At 42.3% G+C, this 14,099-nt stretch overlaps 1 protein-coding gene across 1 annotated transcript; it reads right to left on the reverse strand.

Annotated features, from left to right (window-relative positions):
- Positions 1–3,107: 3,107 nt before the first annotated feature.
- Positions 3,108–11,689, reverse strand: rols (zinc-RING finger and ankyrin repeat domain-containing protein rolling pebbles; the record flags this gene model as incomplete). The annotated part of the gene is made up of 5 exons (XM_017633121.1): positions 3,108–4,116; positions 4,188–5,102; positions 5,215–6,379; positions 6,492–7,620; positions 11,188–11,689. Coding segments are annotated over 5 exons (4,086 nt in total), but the record flags the coding sequence as incomplete, so codon positions are not given.
- Between the last annotated feature and the right edge of the window lie 2,410 nt (positions 11,690–14,099).

The following is a 14,099-nucleotide window of genomic DNA, read 5'->3' on the forward strand; positions in this document are numbered from 1 at the left end:
TTGCATAGCAATTAAATGGCCCCTTATTCAGTAAAAAAATTACAACTGTTGGTATTAGCGATTTAAAGATATTAGTAAACTTACGCGCTGGCGTGACGTTACAAAAAACAGAAGTGGATTTTGACTTCGATTACAAAATTGCAAAACTCTGCGAATTGGGCAAGACNTCAAAATTTTAAAAAGGTTTTTCTAAATTTGCATAGCAATTAAATGGCCCCTTATTCAGTAAAAAAATTACAACTGTTGGTATTAGCGATTTAAAGATATTAGTAAACTTACGCGCTGGCGTGACGTTACAAAAAACAGAAGTGGATTTTGACTTCGATTACAAAATTGCAAAACTCTGCGAATTGGGCAAGACTATTTGTATAAAAGTTTTTGTAGTAATATTGGAAATGTTTAAGGTTAATTTTCCAAGTTTTTTTGTAAAAATATTTTCAGCTTTATGTTTAATCGGCAGAATTATGTGACATGACGTTCCTTGGCGTTACGTTACTAAAATTTCCATTGAAAAAGTTTTGTTAATATTGTTCTTGAAAGAATTTTTAACGCGAAGAGAACATACATTTTATGTCGAACGTACTTTTTATTTTGACATCAGTGCCACCAGTAGTTTCATTTTTTGCAGTGCAGTCTTTTCGTATGTGTAGACATGAGCAGCCTAAGTGCTATAAATTTGTCGATTATATTGTCTTATACAAGCAGATTCTGCAATTCACTTCCAAATGAGTTACAATCATCTTCACTTTAAATTCAAAGTGACTTTGGTAGAAATTCACTTGGAAATGAATTGCTGAAGCTGCCTGATTATGTTTTTGTAGATGAATATTCTATCTCATGGCCCCACTTATGTATACATTATGAATGCTCTCTCTTTTTCTCACAACTCACTCATATAAACATATTCTTATTAACCATAAGTTAATTTAAGCACAAATTTGTTAAGAAAAGTTTATGTTTTTGTGAAATCCACACATATGAATGTACATAAGTGCATAATATACTTAGTGAAATAAATTTATTACAATTTTGTGTATGCTTTTATAAATTAAATGCTTGGAGTAATTTTTTATTGCAAGAAGGTTAGCTACAAAGTGTTGTGTTGCACGGTACTTGGTTTTTTGCTTCAGTTTCAGAGCCACACTATGTACNCTTTGTAGCTAGTGTTGTGTTGCACGGTACTTGGTTTTTTGCTTCAGTTTCAGAGCCACACTATGTACTTTGTTTGCTGAACAGCGTATCTCACAAAGTGCTTGGCTCATGAGTGAGTCGAGTGTGGACAGACATTTCACACTTACTATGACGAAGACCTCATCTGCATAGGCAGAAATTCAGCGAGTTTTGACTACTTTTCTTTTGCTTGTGTTTGGCCGAGCTTCTCCTTCAATTTGAGGCGTGCGTCTTGACGTTGTTACACGAATGGAGAAGTTTTACACCGCCAAGCGGATGTTATGAGAAGCTTTTTCAAGGCAGAAATACATTCGCAAGTTTGCCATTGCTTGCCGAAGGGCGACCGCTGTTTAGGAAACAGTTTTTATATACCTTTTTTTGAATATTGCTTTGACCAGCGACTAAACCTTGGTTCTATCGAGTGGTAGTACGCACCCCTAACCACTTGGCTACAGCGGCCAATTAATTTTAATTATTTTTTTTTATAAAAGGAGTAGTAATACCTGGTTTTAGTCACGTATTATTTAAATTTTTTCCTTCTTATAAGATTTTACCTTCCACTAGTTCAGCCCGCAATCCGCCTGCGGTTACTTCTTTTATTTAATTATGATACCTTCTTGCACAGCTAAAAAGACATACTAGTTTTTAAAATAATTTGCAGTTTTTAAAATAATTAATAGAATAGAATAGAATGATGTGAAGTAGAAAATAGTGAAAAATCGTAAATTCAAAACTTTATCAAGCAGCAATTTTTAACGGCCAGGGCTTGGTTCAGGTTTTGTTGATCATTTTTATTATCTAATTGAAATGTCATAAAACCAAAATAATCAGAAATTACCTAAATAATAATCTCCTTAAGAATATCTAAGACGACTTTCCCGCTAACCCTGTATACATATGTATATTAAGGCAGCTCTTTATCTAACAAAAACCACATAAAATCAACAAATTTTCACCAAAATTTTATTTTTTTTTTATCCAGAATTCAAAAAAATGTGGTTTTAGAAATTTGATTGCAGATTCTAGTAGAATACGATTTAACCCCTCCTAGTTTGTAAGCTTACTTTGAGACGATTTAAGGTTAACCAAAAATTTCGTCCCTGGCGAAGCCTTGGAAGCGTAAAAATAAATTGATGAACAGTAAAGTTACAGTGACTTGAAAATTCCTTTTCAACCAAAGTAAATGTTGAAATTTGATAGATAACTCATACGTTAGGCTGGCCTCTTAAAGAAATTTTCAAAGNTAGAATTCAAAAAAATGTGGTTTTAGAAATTTGATTGCAGATTCTAGTAGAATACGATTTAACCCCTCCTAGTTTGCAAGCTTACTTTGAGACGATGTAAGGTTAACCAATAATTTCGTCCCTGGCGAAGCCTTGGAAGCGTAAAAGTAAATTGATGAACAGTAAAGTTACAGTGACTTGAAAATTCCCTTTCAACCAAAGTAAATGTTGAAATTGATAGATAACTCATACGTTAGGCTGGCCTCTTAAAGAAATTTTCAAAGTGAAAATTTCGGTATGAAAAATGTCGACGTTTTGTTCATATGTCATGCCTTTGAATTAACATGTTTGACCCTTTTAAAATAACAATAGGTACACATTTTTTTAGTTTTTTTCTATTAATTTGTTCCATTTTACAATTTTTTAAGAATGATATGTAATTTTAAAATATTTTTAAAATGAAATATGTATACGTAGTTAAATGATTTTTACATGCAGATGAAAATAGTTTTTTTTATTTTTTTTATTCTAAACAATTTTTGAATTTATTTCAAAAGAAAGTATTTTAATATAGTACATACATATTGTNAAAAATAACAATAGGTACACATTTTTTTTAGTTTTTTTCTATTAATTTGTTCCATTTTACAATTTTTTAAGAATGATATGTAATTTTAAAATATTTTTAAAATTAAATATGTATACGTAGTTAAATGATTTTTACATGCAGATGAAAATAGTTTTGTTAATTTTTTTTATTCTAAACAATTTTTGAATTTATTTCAAAAGAAAGTATTTTAATATAGTACATACATATTGTACTTAAGTATTTTATGGAAATTTTTGAGGGAGTTGGGGAAAGAGTATAACATAACGAAGAATATAAAGTAGCACGAATACTTATATGTTTTAAATTGTTCAAGGAAAAGATAAGTCAGTGTTTTTTACTTTTTACCCCATAAAGTAGTTTAACTTGGTAGAATTACAAAAAAAAAAACATATAAAGAATAAATGCAAGCAAAGCACAAACGTAAATAAATACAGGACATTTAAAATGTAGATTTAGTATTTATATATGCAAACAGCTACAGTAACTAAAAAGTTAATTAATTTAATTTTTAAAATTATTTTCGTATTAAGAAATGCTGGCTCCGCCAAATCTTTAGCTCCATTTTAAAGAAATTCAGTGCAAAATAAACTAAGGCACGATAAAAAAAAACAAACAAACGAAAAATTTCAAATTTAAAGGATATAATACTTAAATAGTAATAATAAAACTAAATTTTCAAAAATTCACTCAAGTCTGTAAGTAAACAATAAATGCTCTATGTGTCTCTTAAAGTACGCGCTACAGATCGGAACTCTCGTTCTGTGTTGGCAAGCCGACGGCCCCTAAATCAGCGCAACTGAGCGCATACTCCTCGTAGGCATTAGCACTAGAGCGCGCGCCTGCTCCAATAACTCCCACAACACCTCCGCTGCCATTGAACGATTCACTGCTGGTGCGCGCCAACAGCTCAGCCTGTATACGTTTGAGCACCTCGACCACCTCGGCTGGCACGCCACTTTGCATGGCCTTCTGCATGGATTCATTGGCATCGATGAGTGCTTCATGAAAATCACCACACTCCATGCGCGATTTGCAGCGCGCGTAGTAGCCCTCATAGCTGCTGGGTTTCTGCGCAATGGCCTGCGTGGCTAAATCGATAGATTCGTCAAGTTCCTGTATGAAGCAGAGGGAAAATAAAAATGATTATCTTCATACTTTTGCTTAACATTTCTGCTTTTACTCACATTTAACTTTCGCTTGCAGCGCGACAGATTTAGCAACAGATTAGTGCGCAGCTGTGCAAATATTGCGCTACGCTCTAGCAAATTCTCCAAACATGAGATCTTACGCAGCGCATATTGATAGCGATGCGCTGCATCGTGAAAGCGATTCTTGCGGTAGAGAACATTGCCATCCTCTAGTAGTTTATTTAGCAGCACCACCAAAATCTCCGGCTTACCCATCGCCATACTCCATGTGGTGGGTCCAAGTTTGGCGCCGCGTCGTAGAAATACTTGTACCACTTGTATGTTGCGGCATGCGATCGAACGATCTAGCGGTCGCATGCCATTCACATCGATGTGTTCTATATTCGCGCCCTGCTCGAGCAGATAGAGCACCAGCGCTGCTGATCCCTGATATGCTGCCAGATCTAGTGGCGTGCGGCCGTTGTTGTCAGCGTGATTCCGGTTGCAGCCACGTTCGATCAGACACTTGGCTGCGGGTTGACGCCCACGCAGGCAAGCCCAGGAGAGCGCGGTGAAGCCCTCCTCATCTTGCGCCTCAAGAGAAGCGCCGCGATCTATTAGCAGTTCTAGCAGCTCAATGTGTCCCTCTTCTGCGGCAATCATGAGCGGTGTTTTGCGTGCCGTCGTCACTGGTTCATCGATGTCGGCACCGTTTTGTATCAGCTTTTCGACGACTGCCCAGTGACCCTCTTTCACTGCCAGCCAGAGCGCAGTGTAGTCTTGCTTGTTGCGTGCGTCAATGCGCGCGCCTTTCGATAGCAAAATTGCCACAGCGTCGCTGCAGCCATTACGGGCTGCTGCTGTTAGTGGTAGATCGCCACACGCTTCATCCATGAGATTCACATCGATGCCGTCAAGTTCGAGGAGATCCTCAACAATTGTTATATGATCCTGTGCTGCCGCAGCAATGAGGGATTGCTGCAGCGCTACTGCCAAGCTTACATCGTGCGAGTTGGGACGCGGCGTCCAATCACAGGCCAATAAATATTTANGTTATATGATCCTGTGCTGCCGCAGCAATGAGGGATTGCTGCAGCGCTACGGCCAAGCTTACATCGTGCGAGTTGGGACGCGGCGTCCAATCACAGGCCAATAAATATTTGACCACGTTCAAACGCCCTGTGCGCGCTGCATGCACTAGCGCGCAGCGTTGCGTTGTATCGGTCTGGCCCAAACTGCTGCCGGCGGCGACAAGCAAGCGCACGACGTCTGCGTGTCCGCGTATGGCGGCCAGTATGAGCGGCGTGCAGCCTTGGCTGTTTGTGAGACTAACATCGGCGCCAAATTCTAGCAGCAAGCTCACCATGGGCACTATGCCTTCGTGCGCTGCTATGCAGAGTATTGTTGCATCGCCCATGAACTCAGTGCGGTAGTGTGGTGAAGCGCCGGCGAGCAGTATTAGGCGGGATACCTTCAAGTTTGGGCTATAGACGTTGCGTAGCGAGCCGAGCGCAGCGGAAATGTTGTCGGTGACCGAAGCGACCCAGAAGGACTGCATATCGCGTGGCAGTTGTGGGCCCTGACAGTTGCGATAGATGTGCGCCTTCAGCATGTGATGGCCCAGTTCCATCGTCTGCTCGGGATCGAGTGGCGCCTGCATGCGCGACAACCGAAATGCAAGGGCTGCATGTCCGAGTCGAAAATCACAGAGGAATTTCGAGGATTCACCCTCGTCGCGCCTGATTAACCACTCGCGAAAGTAGGAGTGGAAGAACATGTAAGTGTTATCAATGCGGCGTATGAGAAAGCCATCCAGCAGTTTAAAGCGCTGCAAAAACTCATCCCAACTCAGCACCTCGTCTGTTTTCATGGCGCTAATGGTGTAGTAGATCTCGTTCAAAGTGAGCGGATAGAGCGCAGCCAGACACACGTTGAGTATGGGTGCGGCCTTTTCAAAGCTGCTGTTGGTGGGGAAACGCAAGTTAAAATGCAAGAGGAAGATCTGCGCCAAGCTCACGGGCAGGACTTTGTAGCTGGTCGACTTGATCACTAATTGGCCGCGCTCAATGAGATCGAGAATGAGCTTGGCGTACAGCATCGAGCCCTTCGTCAGCGCCTGCAGGTGCCCTATGAATTTGAGCTGTCCGCTGCTGTGATCTTTTATAGCACCAATATTGCTCTGTATTTCCACGCTGTGGTTCACACGGAATGTGATGTAGTCTAGCATATCTTTCTGCAGCAGATCGTTCNAGCTGTCCGCTGCTGTGATCTTTTATAGCACCAATATTGCTCTGTATTTCTACGCTGTGGTTCACACGGAATGTGATGTAGTCTAGCATATCTTTCTGCAGCAGATCATTGGAGGCCCAGCTGTCTAGCGTCATTTTTGTGTACGACAAACCTTTGACGAATTCCAACATCTGCGTGCGCACCGTGGCAACGACCTTCAACCACGACGGAAAGTGTTGCGTCATCTTGGCAAGAAAAGTAGCGATTGTGTTTCCATGATCGGGGCGATGGTACTCCGCCTCACACAGCGCATCGACGAGTATAACGCATGTCTTTGTTGGTATCTTTCCAGCGCGTTTTAGCACAATTAACGGCTCTAAAATGGCCATGCGCATCACGCGCTCAGCATCGGCAATGCACTCCTTCACACTTAATATATCCTGCAGATGCGGCTCGCTGAGAAGATACTCGCGATATGCCTCCAGCTGTGGAGCTTGACATAGCTGTGCAGCTAGCGAGTGTACAAAGTCCGGCACCAAGCAAGTCAGATTCGAATCGGCCTGACAGAAGTGATAGCCGACAATGTGCGAAGCCAAAGCCCGTATGCGATCGTGGCCGATATTGATGGGACAATATATGCCATCTGGATCGCTGTCTTCTTTACTGTTCTTGCGGCGTCCAAAACACGAATACTCCACCAACTGCAAAATTAGCGCCGTTTTTCCCGTACCTGGATTGCCATTGATCAGCACACCTGGCGTCTCGGTGCCGGTGAGTATGTTGGAGAGTTCGCGCAGAAGCCACTGACGTCCAATAAATGGTGGATCTGGTTCGGGTAATGGTACCTCAAAGAAGAGCGGCTTCAAAGCAAGTTGCACTGGTGGAACAGTGGCCGCTGGCTTGTAAATGGCATTACGCTTACCCGCGCCACTGCCTACTTGACCGGTGCGTGCCGAACGTCGTATGCCCGATTTGCGCGCCTTCACAGGAAATACATCACTGTTATCTGTGGATACGGACAACGCATTCAACTTGCCAGCCAAGCTGAGTGTGTCATCCTTGGTGATCACGGAGAGTTGAGAGCCAAATGCGTTGGCGCAACCATTCGATAGCGTCTGTTCGGGGCTGATGTTCTGTGAGGAGCTGCTGCTGGTCGTGGTGTTCGTATTTCCATTCTGATCGCTGTCCAGCAGCAGACCGAGCCGGGCGCGCAGTTGATCCTTTTGCTTCTCGGCAGGAGTTAGCACGTGATCGTCATCGCCTGCAGTGGAGAGAAGAGAGAGAGAAAGTTATGTAGTTATTTAGAGCGGGCAAAGGTGTTCTACGCAATCGGCATGCAAGGGGTGCATCGAACGTGGAAAGTAGAAAATAGTAAATACTAAAAACATGATTATGAAATGAGAACATGCATGCCTAAGCTCTGAGAACAGCTTATTTCACTTAGAAACATGCAAAGGAAATCAACAAACACGTGAAACAACAGCAACAAAAATAACAAAAACAATGAAATATGCGTGGAAAATGGCCGTGCCTGCAAATTGATTAAGTCCCGCATCCGAAGAGTTCGAGTTTACGCTCCACAACGATTTGATTTTACCAAAGACCAACGATGAAAGATGTCCAGCGTAGACTGAGGTGCCAGCAAGACTTAAGCGATTCAGTCTATTCTCACTGCCCGCGGCTGTTGGTCTGGTAGAAGCGGCGCTCACATTGTTGCTGACCTTCTGGCGACGGCGACGTGTGACCGCCGAATCGGAACAGGTCGACGTANTGAAAGATGTCCAGCGTAGACTGAGGTGCCAGCAAGACTTAAGCGATTCAGTCTATTCTCACTGCCCGCAGCTGTTGGTCTGGTAGAAGCGGCGCTCACATTGTTGCTGACCTTCTGGCGACGGCGACGTGTGACCGCCGAATCGGAACAGGTCGACGTGTTAAGGACGTTATTATCTTTTGCTGAAAAATTTAGTAATGTTGATGATAGAATGATGAAATGTTTTCGAACATGTTAGCACAAAATAATAGAATTGTTAGTGAAAATGAGAAGTAAGTCACTCACTACGATAAGTGAAAGGATAGTACCGGATACACTCTGAAAGTATAGATCCTGCTAAAAGTGTCAGATTAGTTAAGAATTATAAGCCTGCTTAGTTTACTTAGCCTTCCACAATTAACTAGTTATTTTAGACAGACAATTTTTATTGGGCGTGGGAAATCATTGACACCGTTATGATACTTTTGGGTAGAAAGAAAATTATTGATCCGTATTTAATAATTTTCTTCCTTTTTCACAGCTGAATTTGGTAACCTTCTCCAAGATATTTAGCCCACAAGATAGAGTGTTTCCGAAAGTCTGATTTCCTTTTCTTCTGCATTCGCTGCTGCTCAGTTGGTTTTCTGGACATATTCCAAGAGCTTTTGCATTCCCATATATGACCGGAAATAGTTATGGCATATGAGCGAAGATAATAACAAACCCTTACCACTCTTCTTCATCTGGAAGGTTATGCTCCGCGTTAGTAAACGCTGATGCTCCTCAATTAGGTAAGATGTTGAGTCACATACAAGCAATGACTTATAGGGCGGTGGCTAAGGCCTCATTAACTGCGTTAACGATAGCACTAGAGATAGTTCTTGAGCTGGAGCCGCTGCACACCACCATAGAACAGGGAGTCAAGTCACTTAAACTTTGCAAGAAATGGTTATGACAGAGGCAAGGTTCTTCCGTCTATGAAGCTAGGATCCAGCTCCCAATGACGTAATTGTTTTGACAAAAATACAAAACCGAGCTTTGCATATACAAGCTCCAAAACACCAGAAGGTGTTGCGGCAGGCATTTATGAACCCTGGGGAGGCTATTCGTGCCCATGGGCAAATTCACGAGCAGCTTTCCAGCGGAAGTATACAGCATCAGTCGGTGTGCAAAGACTACCGTAATGAGAGCCGTTATGTCTATATCATCGACGCCGCTTCTTTCTATCTCTTTAAGCAAGCTATCAGCGTCAATATTTCAAAGTAGACATAGGAGCACAACCCATTAGGGAGTCCCCCTTACAAGCTACTTTTTGAGAGAGAAGTCTCCTAGTTCTGAGTTTGTGACTCCACTCGGAGAAGATTGTTAACAAGTCCAAGTTAGTGCAGCGGTGCGATGACCGTATCCGGACTAGTATTGTTGCAAAACACCTTTAATGTCCAAGAAGACAGGTAAAAAATATTCTTTGTGATGCAAAGATTTTTCGATGTCAAAGGCCGTGCAGAGTCGTATCCATATTCTTTCCTTTGTTATATGCATGTTGGAAAGTCGAAAGCTTCGGAGCAACTATTTCCCTGATTAGGGTGCCAAATATGCACTGCAGCAACTTCAGGAAGAAGGAATAGAGGCTTAATTGTCTAAACTCATTGAGTTTTGTGTCCGAAGGTTTACCCGCTTTGGGGATAAATACAACTTTCCACTGCGTCCATCTTTGTGGTATATAGGCGGGGCTGATAGCCACGCTGTAAATTGTTTTTAATTTTAGAATAACTAGGTCCATTGTTTCTGAAGGTCGATATATAGGCAATCCAACAAACCCAACAGCTCTCGTCGGAAACAGTCCTAAGTGGGAATTTCCCGTCTTGGACAATGATCTGTGAGTTGTTTGCTACACTGGTGTCGGAACAATCTGAAAAATTCCGCTGCATTAGGAGCTCAAGCATTTATCGATTTATGGAATTCACCTAACGTGGGGTCTTAGGATTTATTAGGGAAGACAAATGCATCTTGGGTTAGCGACTCACCTTACTCATATGAAATATCTTTCAGGACGTAGAGTTCGCTTTACCCAGATGTTTAACTAATTAAGCTGCTTGGTTCCATGTTCTTCATCTTATTGCGAGATATCGCCTTTTGGAGTAGCTGCTACCTAATTAAGCTTGAGAAACAATGCACCACAAACTTGATCTGAGTACAAGATATTCTCTTGAAACACTACGTACTATTTCTGCTGTAGGTACTTGAGGTCACTGGCGATTAGTCATATAAAAGTTGTAGAAAATGGTCGCTCATCCTTTGCCTTTACAAAGTTCTTCTCAGGCTTTGGCTCTTGTCTTTTAGGAAAACTTTTGATAATCGAGCCTTAATACGAAAAAGTGGCAATAAAACAATTTAAGATTATAAGTCAGCACTTAAATTTTAACCATACATAAATATCAGTATATTACTAAGCCTACTTCACTACTTTCGAATCTGTGTCCATCTCAAAACCCATAAATATTTTCTAATATTTACAATCACTTTTTTTACACTACCATTAGGCGGTCACTTCAGCGATGACACTACTAAATTTTTTGTTATCCATTAGCCATTGACCCCGACCTTCCAGCTGCACGTGCAGTCAACAAGCCCGTCACATGGACTACCACCTCGATGCTCGTACTCGCACAAGTAAATACTTGTAAGTACGTAAACGAGCGTGTTGTACTTTCACAGCCACAAATCAAAGGAGCGACCGACAAAGGCAATGACAGTTGGGCTAAGCCAGTCGAACGGCTGGTTGGCTAACTAACTGCCTTTCGCCACCATTTGCTGCCAATTGCACAGACGACGGCTGGACGGCTGCTTAGAAGCTAGCAAACGAACCAAAAAGAAAAATATATATATATCCATACCCATTTAAATGTTCACCTCCAACACCTCAACTCAAACTGCACAACTAAATACCCAACACCCCGCAAAGCAATGGTCAAAACGAAAATCCATCAAAATTTGGCAAATATGCAAAAGTGCTGGGATGAAGTGCTTAGGGGTTAGTTGCTAAGTTGACTCGAATGCTTGTTGAGCACATCGACTTACCATCGACGAGTATCGCTGCGGCGGCATCTGTTGGCACACCACAACCGCCGCCAACACCACCACTCGATGCGGTGCGACGGTGTCCGGTCAAAGCGCTGCGCAAATTCTTGTGATTAAAGAAACGTCGTCGTGTCGGTGGTGTGGCAAATGAAGATGCATTGATTGCATCGCCGGCGTAGTGTGGCTGTTGAGACTGGTGTGTTGTGTGGTTGTTGTTGTTGTTGTTGCTGTAATGTTGGTTATTGCTAATATTATTGTGACCGTTGTTATTGCTGCTGCTCGCCGTGCTGCTGACGGTATTGCTATTGCTGCTGCTGCTGCTAATGGTGTTGTTGTTGCTGATAATATTGTTTTTGTTGTTGCTGCTGTTATTGCTGGTGTGGTGTATGTCCGCCGTAACGGTATATGTTGCTTGCGCTGCTGCTGCCGCCACCGCTTTTGGCAACTTACCAATGCTTGCATAGCGATGATATTCCGGGGATATGGACTCCTGCCGGTTATGCTGCAATAAAAAAATAACAAAAATAAAACGAAGATTAGTACCTATATAGAAATATATAGTAGAAGAAAAGTGTAGTCAAATTGCAATTGCATATTCAAACAAAGCGCGTTCCTTACAAAGGAAGCATAATATTTTCTCGAAATGCTAAAATTTTCCAACAAAAAAAAAGACGAAATTCTCATCAAATTTGCTTGCAGCTTGTTGCGCACTTCAAGCTCGTACATATGTGTTCAAAAAACAGCACGCGCCGACCGTTGCATAGAAAAGCGTTTGCCGCATGGCGGTTATCGGTGATGAAAGTTTAAGTATCATACTCAAAGCGAAGATGAATTATGCGAAGCCAGTGGATGTGTGCAATTGTTGAAGCATTTGGCTGCACCTTAGAACTACAGTGCGGATTTTGATTTATTTATTGGAGGGGTGAGGGTTGCGCTTTACAGAGACGGTGCGTTGTCCCTTCGCCACCACTGTTTCACTTCTACATTTCGATGCTCACTCAGCCACCAACGGAAGTTTCACTGAACTACTACGAAGGCGATTGTTCGATATTGCTGCCAGCGTATGAGAGTAAATGGCTATCTCTCCGAAATTTGTGGATTCTCTACTGCGCGAAGCCTTACCTTAGCGGCTATGGTTAGTAGCTCCCTCTCTTTCTCCGCATACAGCAGCGCTGGAGGTAAAGCTGAAACCTATTGAGTCTTTCAGTAAAACAAGCTGCAAAGCGGACTCGCCTTAATTTTTGCGAGAGAGGGATATGGTAAAGGTAAAGTTTTCTCATCCAGGAACAGGGACAAGATAGGCTCCTAGCTCCTTCTATTCCTGCTCCCCAGTGAAGACTTGTATAGTGGAGTATTCAGTTTTTAAAAGAAACTTTACTTCTTGCATGGAGAGACACATCCAGGCGAGCGCACTAAAGTGACAAACAGATGGCTCTAAAATTCCTGGGGGGATTGTAGTCGGCTTTTACGGTCCCATACTGACGCCTCGGTACACCTGGTAACCTTCCTAAGCATTTTTCAAACAGAAGTATATGTCATCAGTCTGTGTCCCTTCGAAGGAAGTATCGAAATGTGGAGATCCTTATTTTAGGCGACAGCCATGTGGCACAAAAGGCTCTCCCATCCTTCGATATCAAATCCTCAGAACAATACCATCCAATTGCAATGGGCATCAGGGCTCACCGGAGTCGTAGGAAATGAGGTGACGGATCAGCCCCAGACTGGCTGCTGGCTCGACCCCGATAGGGACGGAGCTCTTTCTTTCAATAGGTCTCAGCACGATAAAGCAAGCGCTCAGAAAGTAAAACACTAAACTAAGGAAACTGCATTGGCGTAATACCATGGGACTTTGCAATTCAACAGCTTCATAGGAGGGTACAATTGGAAAAGATACAGGATAAGGAGAAACCAAGAATGCTTACAGGTTTTGTGAGCCAGGCCATTGTAGGTTAAGAAGTCATCTGTACAATTTAGGAATCTGGTCAAGCGACTTATGTCGCCTCCTTGATGCTGCCAAGCAGATCCCATTACCCCTTCTTCTGCAGTGTATGGCTGTTTCACACAGAAGGAAGAGGGCATCTCTGATCAGGAGAGGAGCACATTCACTCCCTGCTCCCGGGATCTATTCTAAAATTTATAGAGTCCATAGACCGCATAGACAGCGCCGAGAGGGCCTGCTTGGCCCAAACAGATGCGGTTGGTCTTCCGCGGAAGCTGAAGGAAAGTCAAATGGCGTTTTCGTTTCTACAAAAAATGTTGTCTTATCATCGCCCTCGTCTTAGTGTTATTGCAAAGGGAAGGTTGCACTTTTAAGTAGAAACGAAATCGGCATAAGCTTCCTGAGGAAAAGTCATCGCGAGGGAAAACGGTATGAACGGTCTCACCCAACCTAACTTTGCCTCGACTGCTGTGGTTAGAGACGTACGGTGATGAAAGAAATGTGTATGGCCTTACTTGATCGACAACGTTTATACGGTAGTATATGCAAACTACTATGTAAAATCTCCATAAGTTAGACTTTTCTTAACCACTAGTAAAAATACATCGCGCATCCCCTGGAATAGCATAGCAAGCAAGCAAACACAAAAGCTATGTATTTATTATTATCGACAACGGCTTTGGTGGAATCTTAGAATACAGTAACAAATCGCGAAGTCGCGACCGAAACTAATCAAATTAAAAAAATGTCCAACGTACGTACATATGTATGTCGCAGATGACCAAATAACCTATTCATATTAGAGTTAAGAACAACCACACTCACACATCCATACCGATATTATTCTCAACACTCAATGAGAGTAAGTACGCGCATAAACAAAGCAAATGCCCATTCGCAAATATGCAGCCAACCAGCGAGATAAAGGTTCCCTGTGGTTATGGCACATGGCAGAAAGATGTCTGCGGCATCC

This window comes from Rhagoletis zephyria, unplaced genomic scaffold (genome assembly GCF_001687245.7).
Source record: "Rhagoletis zephyria isolate East Lansing unplaced genomic scaffold, Rhagoletis_zephyria_1.1 Rzeph_scaffold_11149, whole genome shotgun sequence".
Taxonomy (NCBI): Eukaryota; Metazoa; Arthropoda; class Insecta; order Diptera; family Tephritidae; genus Rhagoletis; species Rhagoletis zephyria.